At 42.3% G+C, this 14,453-nt stretch overlaps 1 protein-coding gene across 5 annotated transcripts in view; it reads right to left on the bottom strand.

The window, feature by feature from the left end:
* CTH (cystathionine gamma-lyase) overlaps positions 1-14,453 on the bottom strand; it is a 50,623-nt gene that overhangs the window by 7,584 nt on the left and 28,586 nt on the right. For all 5 annotated transcript variants that reach the window (XM_043490861.1, XM_038412087.2, XM_038412090.2 and 2 more), the window contains exons 8-11: positions 12,651-12,803; positions 12,268-12,389; positions 10,392-10,444; positions 2,051-2,189 (exon numbers count right to left, since the gene is read on the bottom strand). In XM_043490861.1, the coding sequence (XP_043346796.1) occupies positions 2,051-2,189; positions 10,392-10,444; positions 12,268-12,389; positions 12,651-12,803 (467 nt within the window). The remainder of the gene's footprint in view (positions 1-2,050; positions 2,190-10,391; positions 10,445-12,267; positions 12,390-12,650; positions 12,804-14,453) is intronic.

The following is a 14,453-nucleotide window of genomic DNA, read 5'->3' on the forward strand; positions in this document are numbered from 1 at the left end:
TTTGTTAGGTCTGTAATCAAGTGACCAGGGAGGTTGAAGTGTTCTCCGACTGATTTTTTTGAATGTTGTTCTTGACGTCTGATTTGTGTCCATTCTTTTACGTAGAGACTATCTGGTTTGACCAATGTACATGGCAGAGGAGCATTGCTGGCACATGATGGCATATATCACATTGGTAGATGCGCAGGTGAACGAGCCTCTGATAGTGTGGCTGATGTGATTAGGCCCGATGATGGTGTCCCCTGAATAGATATGTGGGCACAGCTGGCAACAGGCTTTGTTGCAATGATAGGTGTGTGGTTGCTGGTGAGCATTTGCTTCAGGTTGGGGGACTGTCTGTAAGCAAGGACTGGCCTGTCTCCCAAGATCTGCGAGAGCGATGGGTAGTTCTTCAGGATAGGTTGTAGATCCTTGATGATGCGCTGGAGAGGCTTTAGTTGGGGGCTGAAGGTGACGGCTAGTGGCATTCTGTTACTTTCTTTGTTGGGCCTGTCCTGTAGTAGGTAACTTCAGGGTACTCTTCTGGCTCTGTCAATCTGTTTCTTCACTTCAGCAGGTGGGTATTGTAGTTATAAGAACGCTTGATAGAGATCTTGTAGGTGTTTGTCTCTGACTAAGGGGTTGGAGCAAATGCGGTTGTATAGTAGAGGTTGGCCGTAGACAATGGATCGTGTAGTCTGGATGAAAACTGGAGTGTGTATGGCAAACCCATTGTTTCATGTGCTCTGTATATAAAATCTCCCTACTGTATTTTCCATTGCATGCATCCGATGAAGTGAGCTGTAGCTCACAAAAGGTTATGTTCAAATGTGTTAGTCTCTAAGGTGCCACAAGTACTCTTTTTCTGTTTTGATGTGGTCACCAGGGCTGAAGCCCAGAGTCCCGAGCAGGGCTGAAAGTAGGGGGTTACTTTTTTTTTTTTCCCCTAATAAGGGAGGTCATGATTTTTCCTAAGTCTAAATGGGGTCACCAGCACAAAGTTTGATAAACACTGGACTAGACAAACACCTTTCAGGGATGGTCTATGTATACTTCATCTTGCTTCAGCACAGGGAGCTGGACTAGACCTTCTGAGGTCCCTTCCAGCCCCACATTTCTGATTTGCTACTCCATAGGATAGGAGAGTAAAGGTGTCAGGCATGCCATCCTAACAGCTGTGTTTCCTATGTTGTAGCAATGTGAGACAAAACGGACCAGCTGAGTTCTGCCTCTGCACCATGATAACACTAAAATGCAATATTAGGACTTCATGCTGCAATTTTTTTTAATTATACACCTCCAGATTGGTTCTCCAACTCAAAAATAAGTGTGTCTGCTTTAGATTAGGCAGTTATGTCTGGTCCATCCTATTAGGAGAGCTTGCAGAGAACACTATTTGTTGAGAGCAGGTGTCATTCACCATGCTAACCATGAAATGGAGAGTACAATTTTGTGCAAGTTCATAGAAGTAAGATAGACTTATCAATTGCTGTTGCCTTTTTTCCTTCTGTGTGGTTTTTAGAGGACCTATGCTGAAGGAATGCAAATGGCATGATATTGCAAAAACAATTAATTTCTTTAAAAGACCTCTGGGGGTATGTAAGCTTTGAACTTTTCATAGATCTTAATTTTCAAGAGTTAAGAATAAGTTTACTAGCTTAAACAAAAAGAAAAGTTACCAGCCAATTATTTCCTGCATTTGATTACTTTGCAGGGAGCAGCCATTGTCCTTATTAGAAGTGCATAAACTAGTTAACCACTTCTTTGCCTAAGAATTACCAATCATAAGTCATTTCTATTCCTGCCAGCTTCTAAGTATCATACACCTTAATCTATCTATAAATTTTAACAGGATGTTGCAGAGGATATGTAAACACAATACTAATCATGAAAATTCAAAAACCCAAAATGCAGTCAGATTTAAAATATTAAGTAAGATCGGTTGCACCATTTATCCAATTTAAGATAAAAGGTGAACAATCCCATACACCATTAGTTTGAAAAGCAATAAGTAAAATGCAAGAGGAAAATCACTTTTTAACAAGAAGCACTAAAGTATTGGATGACTTACTGCTACTTTCAAAGCTTGCTCCACATCTTCCAGTATATCTTGTGCATCCTCCAAACCAATTGACAGGCGAATCAAAGTATCATTGATCCCAAGAACCTCTCTCTCCTCTTCAGGAACTGAAGCGTGAGTCATAATGGCCCTGAAAGAAAAGAAAAAAAAAATACTCTGTGCAGACCCATTAGGGGTTTTATTAAATAACTAATTTAGCTGGCCTTTACCCGCCAGCTCTGTAGGAGTGGTGACTATTTTCTGAACAGCAGTTTTGTGATATTCTCTACTTACTCTACACATCAAAAGCCCAGATCCTCAGATTGTACAAACTATCATAGCTCCAATTAAGTCAATGGGGCATCAGCTAGAGTAAATCAACCTAGCTCCATTGACTTCACTAGTTTGTATTAGCAGAGAATCTGGTACAATATTGCCTGACTATAATTGCTAAAGAAAAACAGTGGGTACTTTGGACACTGTGGCTCTTAAGTTTTCATCTGTAAAAGGAAGCAAAATCCTATACTACTTTCCTTCAATCTTTATATTGTATTTATATTTTTCTAAATGTGATTCTAAAGGTTTCCTGGTGAAATTGGACATCTGTGTTTAAAGACTATGTTTGAAGGTAAACACAAAGAAAACTGAGGTTATGCAAGTAAGGAAGGTAGAAGAACTATTGAGTGAAGTTTCAGGAGAGAAGCTGAATCAGAAGTATACTTAGTGCCAGTGGAGACAGATCTGGAAAACTGAACATAAGAACCCAATGCTCATGGGTGGCAAGAGTATTGTGCCCCCTCAGAACATCCAACCCCCCTGACTCCTCACCTCCTTACCATGCTGCTCGGAGCAGCAAGACTGACAGCTGCGCCGCCTGGCCAGAGCCAGCCATGCTGCCCAGCAGGAGCTCGCAGCTACACCACCCCGAGTGCCAGTGGTACAGCAAGCTGAGGCTGCAGGGGAGGGCGGATAGCAGGGGAGGGGCCGGGGGCTACTCTCCCTGGCCTGGAGCTCAAGTTGGCCCATAGTTTGCCCACCTCTGCTTTAGGGACATATTGGTAGACTGTATTTTTGTGTTCACATATATTTTGTTAGAGGTTAATGTAACCAAACTGTTCCTGTCTATGCTGTATTCTATCAATTCAGAGATCAAAAGGTGAGCCTACATTTACGTGAACTGTAAATATAGTGACTGGTTTCAGAGTAACAGCCATATTAATCTGTATTTACAAAAAGAAAAGGAGTACTTGTGGCACCTTAGAGTCAAAAAATTTGTTAGACTAAGGTGCCCCAAGTACTCCTTTTCTTTTTGTAAATATAGGGATATCCCTGTATTGATCTTTGAAGAATACAGCAAATCACGTGCAAATGGTGGAAAACAGGCAATTGCCTTATGTTAATCCATGTAACTAATTACCCGTGATGCTTAGGAAATAGGTCTACTTCAGAGTCTCAATTTCCTATTGACACCTAAGGATTCTGAGCTGTCAAGAGAAGGCCTGGAACTGTAGTTAAACAAATGAAAAGGATCAGGACTCAAGGGGGCCTGTGGGGGGTGGGGGGGGGGGGCTTTAAATCTCTGATCTGCTTGATGCGTTATGCAGGGGAAGCTTGAGTCATGGGACTGGAGATCTGTCTTACCAGGATCACCCTGGATATGAATATTGGACTATAGCCTATGGACTAATTGATAGAACTCTTTGCAACTACAATACTCACCATCTCTACTATATTTATATCTGTATGTATACTGATCTTTTAACCAACAGGTTTAAAAAAAACCCCAAACTTAGTTAAGAATTGGCCATAAGCATATATTTGGGTAAAATCTGAAATATTCATTAACATGGGAGGTAATGCTTCCGATCCTTTGGGATTGGTAGAATGTTAAGATTTTTTTCAGTAATCATCATATTTGACTTGGGTGTCTGGATAGAAGCCCAAGGCTGGGTTGCTAAAAGGGAACTGTGTTCTGGTTTCTAGGTAACTAGTAAGGTATTACAGAAATTGTTTTGTGCTAGCTTGGTAAATCTAAGTTTTGGAATATCCACCAGTTTTGGGGATTATCTGCCCTAACTGAATAACCACAGCATGGTTCCCCTGGGACCCTAGTCACAACTGTCAAGAGGTTTGAAGAGGAAAAAGGATTGGAACTCCAAGGCCTACAAACTTGTGCCATGGACCAGGATGAGTGATAAAGAATTGTGGGCAACTCTGATCCCGTGTAAACTAGAAAAGGAGTCAAGAAGGGAAGTGAATTCAACTACCTGAAAGGGGGTTTCAAAGAGGATGGCTCTAGACTGTTCTCAATGGTAGCAGATGACAGAACGAGGAGTAATGGTCTCAAGTTGCAATGGGGGAGGTTTAGATTGGATATTAGGAAAAACTTTTTCACTAAGAGGGTGGTGAAACACTGGAATGCGTTACCTAGGGAGGTGGTAGAATCTCCTTCCTTAGAGGTTTTTAAGGTCAGGCTTGACAAAGCCCTGGCTAGGATGATTTAACTGGGACTTGGTCCTGCTTTGAGCAGGGGGTTGGACTAGATGACCTTCTGGGGTCCCTTCCAACCCTGATATTCTATGATAAGCTTTCCTAGATATTCAAAAGTGGGTCACATAGGAAATAATTCACGGGGGCGTCTCTTCAAGCAACTAATCAGCAGGTTTCTTCTACCTTTTAAAGCTAGAGCTTTACAGCTCAATATTGCCTTTATGTACAGAGCGATATCTCCAATTGACTTAAGTGGGAGCTCATCCCATATGCAAGGGCAGAAGATGACAAGGGTATACACATGCAGAGAATGGCCAATTTTTTCCTTTGTATTCTCCTTGCCCCAAACTGACTGACTGACCCATATTAGATTCTTTTCACTACTGGCTGCAGTGGCTATGGCATTAGCAGAGAAGCACAGGTCGTGAAAGACTCAATAGCCATTTTATCTTTAAAGTCTTCAGATAAGCCCAGAATATTCTAGTGTGATATAGTGATCTAGTGTCATGTAATGAAGTGTGTTTTACAATCCCTCTGTTAAAATACAAAGTTTACTGGGCATGAAAAACAGGATGCACTTAATTTTGTGTGCTGAGTATGCCCTCTTGTGTAAGCAGTTAGAATAGCAGACTTTTTACACTAGTAAAACTGAACAAGTGCAATAGAACCTCAAAGATAAAAACACAAGTTATGCACTGACTAGTCAAAGGGACACCCTGTGAAACTGGAAGTAACCAATCTGCTGCTGCCTGATTGGTTATTTCCCCTCCAAAAAAAAGAACAAACCCATCCAAGTACTGTGTCTGTATTGCATCTTAAAGGTAGGCATGTCATGGCTGCCTGTTGCTACATGTGAGGTAGCCACTTACAGCTACAAAGTGAAGATGCTGGGGCTGCAACCCCAAGCAGTCAGAGCTAGCAGACCAGGAGCAGTGCAGGCATCTGTGCCACTTTCACCCCCCTCTTCCCTGGCCAGGAGGGGGACTTGCTGTTTTTACCTCCCCTCCCCCAGCCAGAAGTGTGACAAGCTTGCCAATTCAGTCTGCCCCAGAGAAAGAATCTGCCTGCAAGGAAGCTGCCATCACTGAGGAGGGAGCTCAGAAGCTACTGGAGTCTGCAGTGTCAGCTGCTGGAGCCCAAACTACAATTTGGTCAGAGTTATGGACAACTTCCATTCCCAAGGTGTCTGTAACCCTGAGGTTCTGCTGTACATGATGTGGATTTAGTGAATCCATCGTCCATACTTTCATTTGTGGCTAAGATTCCCACTTTGAAGAAGGCAGGCCAAGAACAATACTGTGCTGCAAAAAAAAGCCAATGATGATGCTGTGGAAGAAACTGAAGGATATTCCTTGGATTTATAATGGTTCAGGGGGCAGTTCTTCAGTGTGTTGAACCAAATGCCACTAACAACCATCTTTAGCCCATGACACAATAAAATGTATTTTTGAGGGAGGAATTTTATGTGTTCACTTCACTCACCATTTTACTAATCCTGCTAGTTTCTAAAGTTAAGAGGCAGAGATTAAATATTCTCTGGGTGAGATTTGTGGAGGCAAAGGTGATTTTGTGCCCTTCCCAGCTTTGAGGCCTGTGTAAGTTACACCAGCTTTCCAGGGCTACCCTGAGGGTCACAGCACCACCCACAATCTCCCCAGTGCTGTGTGCACTGCAGCTCCTTATGCCCTGTGGTGGATTTAGAGCTGCCTGTAATAGTTCATGTATGTGGTATTTTGAACTGATTCACAATATCTGCATTCAGCAGATAACAATCAGAGTTTTGTCCAGAAATATACCCAGAAAGGGGAGGAATGGTTCTTGATACTTGCATCTTTCTGCAAAGAGTTGGACAATGCAGAGCAATTTACTCTGAAGCCTTGGCTCAGCCCCCACTTGCTGGGTCTACCAGACCAGTTCCACCAGGAGGGACTCAGTCCCTTTGAGAGGGCAGGGGTCAAATAGCATCAAAAGAGTTTAAAAACACGCACATACTCCTTTGAGGGAATCTGACAGTTAAGGGGGAGGCTGACCCAGACATTGCTGGGGAGCTAATTGACCCTTGGGCTCCAGAGGTCAAGGTAAGACAGGGCTATCTCTACCTTTAGGTAAGATAGATATGCACATAGATTGTTTATTTTTTAAAAAATCCCCTCTCATATCCTATGCTGCATTCTTACTGTTAGTATTAAATAATACTTTGTTTTATGAAGGCTGTGTGGGGTCACTATATTCACCATTGATCACATCTCATGAAGGGAAGAACAGCAGGTTGCCAAAACGCAGCTGGATCTACTGATCAGTCATGCAGGGCTGGTGCAAGATGACCGCCTAGGATGCCAAGTGGTTGGGGGCAGCCAAAAGCATGCTCTGGGGAGGCGGAGGTGCGCAGGGAGGGCTGACTACAGCAAGTAACAGTGGGAGGGCATGAAGGGGAACTGCTCCCCGCATCTGCTTTGCCTCCTCCCTGAGCATGCTGCCCTGCTCAGCTTCTCTGCCTCCCAGCCTCGTGGTGCCAATCAGTTGGGGGGGTGCCTCAGGGCAGAGGGGGCAAGCAGGTGCAAGGTGGAAGTTTTGCCTAGGGTGTGAAACATCCTTGCACCAGCCCTGCGTCATGTCTGGTACCCAGGGCGCTGTGGCCCAGCACCTGCTCTGAGAGTGGAAGAATTGGGGAATTCCACCACACAAAAGTTAAAGACTTGAGATCTAAGATTTGGAGGGGGTGCACTAAGGAGTCCAAAAGATGGAACAGACAAAGCTAGCTCTGAACTGTGACACTCCCCTCCTGCTCCATGCCCCACCCTCCCACCTACACCAGGACTTAGGAGGGAATGCTTGGAAGCAGGAAGACAGTATCATCCAGTACCCCATACCTGCAAGAGATTTCTAGCAGGTTGGGGTGGCTTGGAGGGGGTGGGGGTGGCAAAGCAGCACTCTGCTCCTTTGCAGCTAAGGAGGGCATTCATTCAGGTGCCTTTAACAGCACAATATGCATGCTAAACTTAAAGCCTCTAAGTGTGTTAGCATATGTATTGCTGTTTTACATTGGTCATGAGTCCTCCAAGAGGGGAGAGGGGAGGATGGAACATGTTTAAATAAAGCAGCATTTTTGATTCTCTTCCCCCCCCATTGGTCTGAATTATCCATGCCATTAATACTGTATCACATCAAGTCCGAATCATTAGAGGAATGTCTCTGCTTGTACTGGCCAAGGCTGTTTGGATTCTGATGTCAGTCCAGTTCTACAGCCTGACTGGAATCAGTGGTGTTGGCCCTTGTGTAATTAAACAGAATTCTTTGCAGCCAAATTTGTCTAACAAGCAGCAAACCAAAGAAAACAAATGCCTCATTTTCCAGCTTTGTGGATGAGAGAACTACAAGGGAAGTTTATAATGCTGGACACTGACAGCCTTAAACCAGCTGCCTCAGGAATCTGCCAAAAACTTTGCTGAAATTATGTTCCTCATCTTAGCAATGGTGCTAAGACTTATCATACATCTGTCCACCTGTATTCAAATGAAGCTCCTAATCTCACAGCTCAGGCATTGTCAATTTACAAACTTGGAACCTAATCCTGTAAACCAGAGGTGGGCAAACTACAGCCCGCAGGACCATCCTGCCTGGCCCTTGAGCTCCTGGCCACAAAGGCTAGGCCACAGACTCTCCCCTGCAGCCTCACCTCACTGTGCTGCCAGTGCTCTGGGCAGCGTGGCTGGCTCTGGCTGGGCCGTGCAGCTGCAACCTCCTGCCCCTCAGAGCGGCATGGGGGGGGGGAGGAGGGGGGAGAAGCGAGGGGGGTTGGATAGGCATGGGAGTCCTGTCAGGGGGCAGGGGTGTGAATGGGGGTTGGATAGGGACGGGGTCCCAGGGGGTGGTTGGATGGGTCAGGGGTTTTGAGGGGGGAAGTCAGGAGGCGGGGAGGGGGCCAGGCTGTTTGGGGAGAGACAGCCTTCCCGACCTGGCCCCCCCATACAGTTTCACAATCCCAATGTGGCCCTCAGGCCAAAAAAGTTTGCCCATCCCCGCTATAAGCCCTTAATCATTTGATCAATCCCATTAAAGAAAATGGGACTATTTGCATGACTATGGACCACTTCTGTGGTAAGTTTCAGGAGTCTGATCCTATAAAGGAAATTGAATCTCCCCCCCCCCTTTGAAATACAATGTTTAGGTACAATAGCATAATGCAGTTTAGGATACATTCTAATTAAAGTTAGTCTTTTAATAAGTCATACATACGCTGAAATGGCTCTTCACTCAACTCCCATATAAACAGACTGAATACTACATATTTGGGGGAAAGAGTGAGGAGTTAAGCATGTTGCTGTTTGTATATACAAAAACACCCCTTTCATCACTGTACAGGAAAAATATAGTTGAACTTAAACTTTCTTCAAATTCCATAGAAAATGAACAGCCCCAATTGTTTCCTGTGTTAATCAGTGTGTACCTGAAAAAAATTACATGCCTTTTAAGAGAAAATCAGGCCACACTTATTGGAAAATAATAATAAAAAAAAATCCTTGCAACTGGTTCAGAAGAGTGCTACAAGACACATGCATAATTTCATAAGCAAAGGGTGGAGAGGATAATGTGGGAGGGTATGACCAGCAAAATAATAATAATAAAGTCTCAAAGAGGCAGAGATTCACAGATTTGCAAAGCTAAAAAACCTGTGTAGTGCTTTAAACCACCTCATCACATAACTCTTTAAATGTTCATAAACCTGGTAACTGCAAAGGAACAGTGAAGCCCATTAACCTGAATGTGTGCCAGTATGCTGTCACTGACTAGGCTCAGTCACACCTGAACAGCTAAAAATTAACCTTAAGCTTCTTTCCTCTTCTCTAACTGTCAAAGCCTGTTCCCATTGAACTCAATAGCAAAACTCCTTTTGATTTCAATGGGAACAGGATTTGGCTCCAAGAGATCAGAGAATGTGATTTTGATCAGTTCCTTATCTGTCCAGAGATATTTCTCATGCATGTTCTGCCAGGCTGATTCCAATTGCCCCTCCTGTATGTCATGCTGAGGAAAGATAATAAAACAATTTGGACAGTAGTTCTATCAAGATACACATGACACATACAGTTCTATGCCTCTTTTCCATCAAACCCAGATGGTGCAGCTTTTTGCCATCCTAGTGCCTGGCAGACAGCAATACTTAGATACAGGCAAGCTGGCAGAATCTTAGCTTGGACATAAGGGAGGCACTGATAGTGTGTTAAGGGAAAGTAGAGTGATTATCCTTCTTTCATTTAAGAAGTTTTCAATCTGTTTAACAGATGCAGTTGTAAAATTTTAGATAGGTAAGGGGGGTGTCGGAGGGGATTGGGAGAGAGTGTGGGGGCCCTGGGCTGGGCAGGGAGGAGACACATGGAGGGCCATGTGGGAAGGTCACGTGCCCCCCCTTGCGTCCCTCCCATGAGTGCAGTACTGGCAAGACATGATTTCTACTTGCACTACTGCTTAGAAGGCAGCCTTATGGCCATCTTCCACAATGCCTAAAATAGGGGAATTCTCCATCAGCCAGTATCAGGGCTTTTAGGGACACTTTATGCTAGGTGAAGAGATCATGGGAAGGTCTTGGTGACAGTATACTCTACCATTCAAAGCAAAAAAAAAAAAGTCTTCCATTGTTTAAATTTCTAAAATAAGATCACATCACTGCTCATTTCCTGACCAGCCATAAAATGCTCACGATATAAAAATTAGCTCTATGGTGCTTTGTCACAAAGTGCAACATTCAAATTTTAAACACTACGCAGTTTCAAGATGGCCACAAAATCCAACGGAAGCTTTTCTTCCACAGCATGTGCAATTTAAGATTGTTTCATCTTAAATCTCTACTGGAAGACTGACTTACGGATGTTCTGCTAGGCTTTCATATCCTCCCAGACTCTCAGCCAGCGCGAAAAGCTATAGCGGGAAATATAAAAGTTCACTTTGAAACAAAGAGGATTTAAAATAGCTACCTTGTAGAAAAAAAGGCAATTACATCTTATAATTTACTTAATTTTGAAGTGGAATTCACTGAACTAGAAAACCACAAAAAAACCCAAACTTTCATACCATGGAAAAAATACTGGATGCAACAATGGGTATATAGTTTACTAGGAAAAAAGTTACTGTGTCTGAAAACATTAGCCTTAACTTTCCTAAAGAAGAGAAGGAAGAGAAAGTAAGCAACTTAAGGCAGAAATTTTTTGTCAGGGCTAACTAGGGTGCACCCCTGACCTTTAAGTCTAGTCAGAGTGAGGATAGGGTGAATCTCTGGGAAAGAAAAAAAAAAAAAAAAACAGAACTAAAACTTTAAATTGAAATTACTCCCTCCTCTCTCTTTACCCTATGCCTCTCCTGTCCTATTAATTTCTTCTAATTTCACACACTCTTATACTTTCTGGGCCCAATCAAGGGCAGAACTGATGTAACACTGTTTCAGAGGTATTTTACTTGTGTTTGCAGTCTTACTAGCAGAAGGTCATGAGATTCTTTTCTCACAAGATTACTCATATGATTTTACAAACCCAGAAATTTGGAGGAGAATCCAAACTGCTGGGTACTTAACAGAATTCAGTTGCTGATCCTTGGAGGAATGGATTCCTCCATGCATTAAAGGTTTTCACTAATCACTGCTCTTTAATCATAGATATGTTCTTGCACCAGATGGATTTCCACATACTCTGCTGCATTCAGAAATATACACTAGATGTGGTTCTGCTGAGGATGCAGCAGCTGCTGTCAGGACCAGCATGCCTGCTATTGTTCCTCTTGCCTCTTTTGCATTTAGGAGTAATCCACTCCTCGTATATCCAGACAGTCTATTTTAGAAAACACCTCTTTCCTTAAGCATCAGCCCAACAACTGATTAGCCAGGACACTGAGGGGCTGGAGGTGAAAACACTCAGAAGGAGGTGAATCCTCGATTCTGGAATTTGCTTCCCCCTATTATACCAACAGAGGCAGAGAGGACTGACCTTCCAAGGACAGGATGAAAGGCTCATTTTTGTACTCAAATCTTTGTTTGTGGGATGTTATCTGATTATGTGAAATTTTCAGTTGTGATTTTATTTGGGGAGTGATGGCCAGTGGTGTTGGGATGGTATGAGAGGAAGAGAAATCCTTAATCTGACTGTCAATTTAGATACTAATTGGTTCGGTTTTAAAAAATTTACCCAAATGTGCCCAGAGAACAATAGCCATGAAAAAAAGTTAAAAGATGAAGTTTAAAAAACATAAACAATGCTCATGTTAAGAGAACACCCCTGTCAGGTGATCGGCCTGAAAGGGGCAGCACTACCTTTTGGAACGTGGATCATGAAGAAGTCTCAAAAGGCATTTTCTATTGTCAAGTATTTTAAAATCTTCTAGCATTGTTACATCAGCAACAGCTCTTCTGCTTTTAAATTGCATTAACAGTTGTCGGAAGATATGCAAATACTTTGAGTAGCAACACATGGTTTAAACTAGCTATACAAGCCCCAGCTATAATTGTAAACACTTCAAATGGGCTGATACTTCCTTTTCTTTCTTCTCATTAGTGTCCCATCTAATAATTATCCATTATTTAGATTGTGGTATCACCCCCAAATATATTAGAAGCTTCCCAAACACATAGGAAGACAGTCCTTGCTTTGAAGATAACCACTTCCTCTTTCACCACACTACCAGAACCCTAACTAACTGAGTCATAATTAAGTTCTCTTACAGAATTAGTTTACATTCATTTGAAGGGAAATTACCTTTAAATTCTTGAGAAAGATTTCGGCATGTTCAAGGCTTCCTTTAATGTAAAAGGTGACCATCCCAGGACAGCCAGTGGACTGACGCTTCATTAGCTTATGCTGAGGATGCGAGGGCAGTCCTGAAATTAGTCACATACTGTATAAGCTGTTTTATTCAGACTGTTAAAATTGCATCAAAGAGCAAGCCACACTAAGGCACATAAAAAGCAACCTTCAAGTATTAAGCAGCATAGAATCAGCTGCAAGATAAATGCCTATGCCAGAGTAATAACTTACATCCATAGAATTTGATTTGTATCAGCAACACTTAGGAATGCAATATCCTGTACCAAATAGAGCCAGAACCAAAATATCTTCTCTTCAGAAATCCTGCAACTTACCAGGATAAATGACTCTCTCTACCCGGGGATTTGATTCAAGGTACTGAGCAACAGCCAGTGCATTGTGAAAATGCTGCTTCATCCGGATCTGCAGTGTCTTTAAACCCCGATTGCAAAGGTAACAGTCAAAAGGAGATGGAACTGCTCCAAGGGCTATAAAACACCACAATATTACAAATATTAAAAAAAAAAACCCTCTTCTTCTTTATTGAATAAGGTCTTAGTTTAGAAACTGATCCCTGATGTTAACAGATGCAATTCCCATTGATTTCTATGGGAACTTTTCCTGTTTATACCAGGGTGTAATTTGGCCCTATATCTGGAAACTCAAACATAGTACTTAGAATATTTTTAGTGTGGTATCAAACTTTAAAACAAGGTAAGGGAGAGAGGGAAAAAAAAAAAAGACGTGTTTATATATTCTTCCCCCCCTCCCCTCAAGATATAAGAGTCAGGCAGGAGCTAAAACACTGAAGACTCAGGGATGAATTTTATCAGACATAAGGCACTTCCTCAGATTACTTTGTTTAGACTTACATGAGGCAGGGCGAATACAAAGTGTTCTTTATTCAATGGATAAAAATGAATTCATAAAAATACACAGACAACAGAAAATATGTAGCTGCCAAAACATAAGAGAGTCCCAATTTATCATACAAAAATCAGATATGTGCACACTGAGTGATATGGTCAAGGGTCTAAAGGAAAACTAATTAAAAAATGGACACCAGCTACATAGTTTATTAATTATATGCCTCCTTACACACACACACACACACACACACACACACACACACACACTCTTTGCAAGGTACTAAGGAGAGGAAAACTAATATTTAAATAAGTTTAGAAAGGTACTGTCCTGGCAGCCCTGCAGCTCTGTTTATGCATAGAACAGATACTGCTTCAATCCTGATCTGAAAGGACTACTTCCAACAGATGAGGGCAGTTATTAATGGTTTGTAGTACCGTGGGGCTAGAGGCTCAATTCTGTTGGCACTGTATAAACACAGTAAGAGACAGTTCTTGCCTGACAAAGCTTGCTATCTAGGGCCCTTATCCTGAAAAGGACTTATACACATGCCTATTTTTATATGCTGAGTACTCCCATTGACGTCAGCGGGACTACTCACAGAGCCTAAAAGTTAAGCATGTATGCAAGTCTTTCCAGGATCTGAATCTCATTTAAGGCATTTCTATATTCAGTCCTTGGTCACTGCTGAACTGGTCCCCATTAAAAAGGTAATTATGATGGGTTAAAAAACAAAAACAAAAATCCAAACCACGAACACCTGTGTGTGACAGACGGACAAGATCCTGGACAAACCTTATGGAATTAAGATAAATTTTAAAGTAAAAGCTTACTGAATTGGGGTTAATACCATTAGGGTCCTTTGTATTAAATATGTAATTGTGTGTATCTTTAGGTTTCAGAGTAGCAGCCGTGTTAGTCTGTATTCGCAAAAAGAAAAGGAGTACCCGTGGCACCTTAAAGACTAACAAATTTATTAGAGCATAATGTTAGTCTCTAAGGTGCATCCGATGAAGTGAGCTGTAGCTCACGAAAGCTTATGCTCTAATAAATTTGTTAGTCTCTAAGGTGCCACAGGTACTCCTTTTCTTTTTGTGTGTATCTTGTTATGGAACTGTATGTACAGTAAGGGGTTGAAAATATAATTCCTCCACTATCAGCCCTTTTAAGGCCACTCCCCTGGCAAGGTGCACATATACTCATTCAAACGGATTCTCCAAGACCAACAGACAAAGAGGGTTTTTGGATAAATAGCCTCCTTTCAAATTGGC

Source organism: Dermochelys coriacea, chromosome 8 (genome assembly GCF_009764565.3).
Source record: "Dermochelys coriacea isolate rDerCor1 chromosome 8, rDerCor1.pri.v4, whole genome shotgun sequence".
NCBI lineage: Eukaryota > Metazoa > Chordata > Testudines > Dermochelyidae > Dermochelys > Dermochelys coriacea.